Here is a 7,284-nt window from a genome sequence, read left to right on the forward strand (position 1 = left end):
GGCAGAAAAATTCAAGCAGGAGATTGTATTTCTTTTGGAGTTGTATGATTTCCTTTATTATTTGAACTGCAGTAAAGAAAGCTGGGATGGGCTCCTCTAGGGATACTTCCAGATCCCTGGGCGGTTGTAGCCCTGGCTCCTCTTTAAATGGATTTGGTTTCAAAGATGATCATCTCCGTCTTCTCGGATGTCATAGTGCCACTGATCATCTCCAGCTCCTGGCCACCCTGGGCTTTCTCCACTTTGGCCTCTATGTTTTGCTTCTCCACCATCTTAGCTACGATATCTACCTCTCTGTCATGTGATGTGACCCTTGTTTTTGAACCAGGAGTGGCCCTGAGGCTCCTTAAAAAAGAGCTGATCTTACTGGCTTTCTTATGTAAAGCTCCTGTGCTAGATGCAGATTGGTTCTTCCCCAGTTCCTGAGTTGTTCTCGACTCCTTTTTGGTGGAGCTGTGGGTGGAGCTCTTGCGAGAGGAGCCATGTCGCTTGCCCCTTACGTTGCTGTGCCCTTTTTCTTTTTTGTCATCTCTCGTGTTTTTATGGCCAGATGCGGACCGGTGGGAAGACGCTTTCTGATTCTTGTCCCCCGCTCTCCTGCGGTGACTTTCACCTGCCTTGCGGTGATGAGAACTTTTCCTACTGGGATGTCTGTCCTTCTTTTCTCTTCTTTCCTTTTTTTCATTCCAGGCTTCAGCACTCGGCTGGGAAACTTTCTGGCTTCCATCTCGTTCACTCATGTAGCCTTCGCTTTGCAAGGTGGAGATGAGGGGTCCCACTGCTTGTCCTTCAGTTCTTTCTGCTGCACACTTGCTGGTCGTCATACTGCCTGCAAACGCCGCACTCAAGCTGCTGTCTTGGGAGAGACTGGCGGCCCCCGCCATCGAGGTGGAAGTACCTTCTGAGGAGGTGCTTGCAGCACCTACCAAGGCCAAGCTAATACCATCTGAGGATATGTTGGCAGCACCTGCCATGGACTTGCTGGATTCGTTTTCTCCTGGATTTTTGATGGCTGCTCCCGTCAGCGCTGTGGTCACTTGGCCTGGGCCTGCAGATTTGGTTGTTGCTATGCTCATAGCACCTGTTACAGGACTCGTTGCTGCCCCTGCTATTGCCACATCTGTTCTAGGGCCTGTTGCTGTTCCTGCCACTGCCATGCCACCTGCTGTCCTTGCTGCTCCTCCTTCAGCAGCCCCTGGAGTGCTCGTGGATGGAGAAGCCGCACTAGCCGTTCCGTGGGAGGCATGTTGGATTCCCTCTCCCCCAGCATAAGCAGAAGAGGTGGCTGCAGATACATCACAAGGCTTGTAGAGCCCAGTCTCACTCTGATCCCCTTCTCTGTGGAGCTCTGCAGCCTATACCAAGGGGAAGAGAAACAGATGAGATAGAGATGACTGAAAGGGAGATCAGAACTTTCTGCTCCTCTCTTATCCTGGAGTTAATTCAAGGGCTTATAATTAGAAGAACCTGGGTCAGGTGTGGTGGCTCACGCCTGTAATCCCAACACTTTGGGAGGCCAAGGAGGGCAGATCGCTTGAGGCCAGGAGTTCGAGACCAGCCTTGCCAACATAGCAAAACCCCGACTCTACTAAAAATACAAAAAATTAGCTGGACAGGATGGCGCATGCCTGTAATCCCAGCTACTCAGTAGGCTGAGGTAGGAGTATCGCTTGAACTCAGATGGCAGAGGCTGCAGTGAGCCAAGACTGCGCCACTCCACTGCACTCCAGCCTAGGCAACAGAGACACTGTTTAAAAAAAAAAGAAAGAAAGAAAGAAAAAAAAGAAGGAGAAGGAGAACCTCTAAAATCATTAAGTCTAAGTCTTTTGTCTTTCTTTTTTTTTTTTTTTTTTGAGACAGAGTCTCGCTCTGTCGCCCAGGCTGGAGTGCAGTGGCACGATCTTGGCTCACTGCAATCTCCGCCTCCCAGGTTCAAGGGATTCTCCTGCCTTAGCCTCTTGAATAGCTGGGACTACAGGTGCCCACCACCATACCTGGCTAATTTTTTTGTATATTTAGTAGAGATGAGGTTTCACCATGTTGGCCAGGCTGGTCTCGATCTCCTGACCTCTGGTGAGCCGCCTTCCTTGGCCTCTCAAAGTGCTGGGTTTACAAGCATGAGCCACCGCACCCGGCCTAAGCCTAAGTCTTGCTCTCATTTGTTGCCAAGTTCCATCTACAGCACCCCTTCAATGGTCACTCAGTTTTGGTTGAGCAATTCCAGTACCAGAGAAAGTACTGATACAATTCCTCATCCTTGGACATTGTATTTTACACACTTATTTTTACGTGCTCTGCAGGACAGAGTTCCAGAAGTGGGATTGCACAGTCAAGGGATACACTCACTTTACATTTTGGTGACTACTAAGATTGTGCACGTGCATACACACACACAGGGTGTGCTGACTGACACAGAAATCAGTGCCTGGTAGTCACAGGGAGACAGACTGTGACTCAAATCGAAGAAAGACTTCTTCATTGTTAAAAATATGGTACAGCACTTTGGGAGGCTCAGACAGGTGGATCACCTGAGGTCAGGAGTTCAAGACCAGCCTGGCTAACATGGTGAAACCTCATCTCCACTAAAAAAAAAAAAAAAAATTATAAAAATTAGGTGGACGTGGTGGCAGGTGCCTGTAATCCCAGCTACTCAGAGGCTGAGGCAGGAGAATCTCTTGAACCCAGGAGGCAGAGGTTGCATTGAGCCGAGATCGTGCCATCGCACTCCAGCCTGGGAGATAAGAGCGAAACTCTGTCTCAAAAAAAAAAATTGCACAAAAATCTGTACAGTCTCCAGTTGCACATTGGAGACTCAGAAGGGTTGGAGGGGGTGAGGGATGGGAAATTACTTAGTGGGTACAATGTATATTATTCAGATGATGGTTACACTAAAAGCCCAGACTTCACCAGTATGCAATATAGTCACACACACAAAGCTACACCTACACCCCTTAAATTTATACAAATAAAAGTTCCACAGCAAATCAGACCACTTGGGTTGGGGTATTAAGTGTTCAAGAAAAGATTGACGATCAGGATGGTGTAGAAAGGATTTCAACCCTGGGTGTGAGACCAGAGTAGCTGATACCTAAGGTCTCTGAAATTCAGCCTTATGGGACACACAAGCCCTCCCACCTCCCAGTGTGGTAAGTGCCCTAGTAGTGGCTTATTTGGTCCTGAGCCCTTGCACATGCAATACTTTTTCCAGGTGGGCCTCAGAAGGCACCAAAGGCTTTGTAGGACTGGCTTTGAACTGCTCCCCCAAAGAACCTGCCCCATGTTCTCGAGCCTTCAAGAGGCTTACCACTAGGCTTTTGTTGTCTTCGGATGGTGCGTCCCCAGATAGAAGTGTTGGGGTACTGCAGTAACTCTCTACTGGTGGCCTCAGGAGATAGATAAGTTTTTCCCAATAGCAAAAGAGATCTTCCCGTGTGTCAGAAGAGGGACACAACTGCAGATAAAATGTACGGCCAGTGGCAAGTTTCAGGCGCAGCTGCTGTTTCTCACGATCGTGGATGGAGATCTTCACAAATTTCAAGGGAAGCAGTCTCGTGAGCTCTAGAGTCTTGACGGGCCTGCGACCTCTCCCCTTGGCAAACCGGCCCCGTCTGACATGCTGTTCACAGATTTTAGTTGGTTGGGCCAGAACCATGACGTCAGGCAGTGGGAGGATGGGGCTGGTGCAGACGATGCCCACTGTCACCATTCGGACACGGTTGTGTACATCAATCACCTCTCCCTTTTTGTTTATCTGAATAAAATTACTCTCGAACATTGGTGCATACTTGAAAATGTCGTACTCTCCTCTGTTGTACAATTGTCGTTGCAGGTCCCCCATGGAGGTTTTGAACGCACTCATTGAAGAGTAGCTGTGGGCTGTGTAATAAGGTAAACAAGATTCATTGCTCATGGTTCTCTTCGTTTAAGACAGCTCCACCAGCCACAAATAGAGTCCCCGAGAGAGAGAGGGAGAGAAGGTAACTGCCCATCTCCCTACAGGACTTCTGCCTAAATCTCCTGGCACCACCACATTCATCCCCTGCAGTCCTTTGTGACCTGTACGCATCTCACACCCCTTTGTCCTAGCCTCCATGTAGCTATCCCCTCAGGTCAGTGTCACCAGCCTCCCCCACAAAACAAATCAATGCCTCCACAGGGGAGAGGCTGACCCTGCCTGGGGTGTAGGTGTGGGTAGGCTAGGTGTTCTTTTCAATCAAAATGCTGGGACACATAATTTATGAAGCCATTCTGCTTTTATAAATATCTGGGTTGTTTCCAGTTTTGCTGTTGTTATAGTTACCCCTTCAAGGATCATCTTCTTGCAAAAATTTTTTTGCTTGGGCTGAATTACTTCCTGGGGCTAAAATCCTGGGTGTGTATGGTGTGCTTGCTAAGGGCAGAGATGCTGATCTCTGTGTCCCCAGTGTGTAGGTAGCACAGTGCCAGCAGGCACTCAGGGATAGGTGTTGAATGAATGGTCTGAAGGGACTCCTGCTCCCCATCAGAACTACAGAACCAGGGTTCCATCTGTGTGCTGATTTTCATGATATGGAGGATTTTCTCACCTAGTCTCTCATTTGAAGCGGTTAATTTTTTTTTTTAATGGAGTTTCACTCTTGTCACCCAGGCTGGAGTGCAGTGGCGCAATCTCTGCTCACTGCAACCTCTGCCATCCAGGTTCAAGCGATCCTCCTGCCTCACCCTCCCAAGTAGCTGGGATTACAGGTGCCCACCGCCACACCCAGCCAATTTTTGTATTTTTAGTAGAGTCAAGGGTTTTTCACCATGTTAGCCAGGCTAGTCTCGAACTCCCAACCTCAGGTGATCCACCCTCCTCAGCCTCTCAAAGTGCTGGGATTACAGGTGTGAGCTACCCCACCCGGCCGGAAGCAGGTTTATTTTTTAAAACATCATTTTAAAGTGAGAAAACCGAGGCTCAGGATTGTCTTACTTGAGGTCAGAGTCCAAAGCTGGATTCTAGGTCAGAGCTTTTTCTCTTCCTCAAGCTGCATGGCTCACTGATAATCTCATTCTGCATCATAGCTAGTGTCATTGGTAGTTAGTGATGTGTGTGGGGATTTACTGGGAACCACAGGAATTCTTGGAGGTCTTGAATCACCGTAGGATTTCCCACACTGATATGTCTGCTGCTTCAGTCTTGATGCCTGCTTGATAAACCACTGACGTTCTGTTTCTTTTTAAAGCTCTTCTGAGAAATGGTGGCAAAGACATCTTTCTGGAGTTTTTGTTTTGTTTTGTTTTACTTTGCTCAAGGTGAAGAATCCAAATTCCCCCTCCCCCAGCTAGAGAAATACTTCTGAAATAAACATACATTCCGCCAAACTCAATCATTACCATGTGGAGGTCTTGAAATAAACTTCAACCACAAAATGTTATTTTTATATCCCCCAGTGCCAACTGCAGTGCCTGGCACATTGCAGCTTCGCAGTAAATATAAACTTGCTTGTGCCCATTGAGATTCATTCTTCCATTTATTTATTCAAAAAAGTTTAATGAGCAAGTATTTTGTTTGGGACCAGCTAGAAAGTGGAAATGCAAAGATAAAGTTTCCTATCTCTGAAAAGCTGAAATATTTTTTCTAAAGATATTGAATGACTTTTTGGGGAAAAAAAAGAAAAAACAAAGTGGCATATATTCTGTTATAAGGGAATCATAACTAAAAGTCAACACAATTATGTTAAAAAGTAAGAAGTTGGAGCTATATATAGATGTAGCCATATATTCTTCTCATATGTTCATTTCTGATGAATAATTAATAATGACAGAACTATAATTGTATGATTGAGAACCTGCTATAAGCCAGGCATGCTGTTGCCACCATACATTCTTCTAAACATTTTAATTCTGGCTGGGTGCGTTGGCTCACATCTGTAATCTCAGCACTTTCAGAGGCCAAGGCAGGAGGATCACTTGAGACCACGAGGGAGAGATCAATCTGGGTAACATCACAAGACCTTCAGCTCTACAAAAAATAAAAAATATTAGCTATACATGGTGGCATGTACTCAAGAGGCTGAGACCTGTCTCTAAAAAAATAAATAAATAAAAATTTTGATCCTTACAACAAGCCTAAAATGTACAGGTCTCTCCGCATTGCGCCCCCAGCCCTCTTTTTTTGGAGAGTCTCGCTGTGTAGCCCAGGCTGGAGTGCAGTGGCAGCATCTCAGCTCACTGCAGCCTCCACCTCCCAGGCTCAAGCGATACTCCCACCTCAGCCTTCCCAGTAGCTGGGACCAGAAGCACAGCACCACCACATGCCTGGCTTTTTTGTAGAGATAGGGTCTCACCATGTTGGCCAGGCTGGTTTTTTAACTTCTGGCCTCAAGTGATCTGCCTACCTCAGCATTCCAGAATGCTGGGATTACATGTGTAAGCCACCACACCAGGTCAGGTTTCTATTTTATAGAGGGAAAATGAAGGCTCAAAAAAATTACAGGCAGATTGGACACAGTGGCTCACTCCTCTAATTGCAGCATTTTGGGAGGACAAGGTGGGAGGATTGCTTGAGCTCAGGCGCTCAAGACCAGCCTGGCCAACATGGCAAAATCCCATCTCTACTAAAAATACAACAAAAAAAATTAGCTGGACACGATGGCACATGCCTGTAGTCCCCGCTACTTGGGGGAGCTGAGGCAGGAGGATCGCTTGAGCCCCAGAGGTGGAGGCTGCAGTGAGCCAATACTGCACCACTGCACTCCAGCCTAGGTGACAAAGTGAGACCCTGTCTCAAAAACAACAACAAAAAAAGAAGTTACAAGAAATTTCAGCAAGGTCACATAAGACCAAAAGCACACCGACATCCCAAAATATGGCAATGGTTAAACTATACTAGACTGACTAGACTGGTGACACTAATAGGACAGATAGAATACAAACATACAAATGCAAAGCAGCATAAATTTATCCATTCACTCCATTAATATAATTAATTGCTTACTTTGTGCCAGACCCTGTTTTAGGTGCAGGAATATAGCAATGGACAAAATAGACAAATGTTCTTGGTCTCATGGAGCTGGTAAACAGACAGTAAACAAGTAATTTTTTTCCTGGTACCTGTGTTCTCAATGATAAACCAATAAATTGAATGGCATCTCCAATGCTGGTAAGTGCTGCAGAAAAGTAGGCAAGCAGGATGAGAGTGTGTGTAGGGGAGGGGAAGGTGGTGGTTAAAGAATGCTCAGTGAGAAAGGTGTTCCTGTTGTTGTTTTTGTTGTTTAAGAGATGGGGTCTTGCTCTGTCATGTTGCGGGAAGTCAGGGACCCC

The 7,284-nt window shown here is 46.6% G+C and overlaps 1 protein-coding gene across 1 annotated transcript; it reads right to left on the reverse strand.

Moving 5' to 3' along the window:
* Positions 1 to 32: 32 nt before the first annotated feature.
* Positions 33 to 4,049, reverse strand: GARIN3 (golgi associated RAB2B interactor family member 3). Its single transcript, NM_001328285.1, is given in 2 exon segments — positions 33 to 1,355; positions 3,305 to 4,049. Coding segments are annotated over 2 exon segments (1,818 nt in total). The 5' UTR covers positions 3,911 to 4,049; the 3' UTR covers positions 33 to 143.
* Between the last annotated feature and the right edge of the window lie 3,235 nt (positions 4,050 to 7,284).

The sequence above is a fragment of the Pan troglodytes genome, chromosome 4 (assembly GCF_028858775.2).
Source record: "Pan troglodytes isolate AG18354 chromosome 4, NHGRI_mPanTro3-v2.0_pri, whole genome shotgun sequence".
Lineage (NCBI taxonomy): Eukaryota > Metazoa > Chordata > Mammalia > Primates > Hominidae > Pan > Pan troglodytes.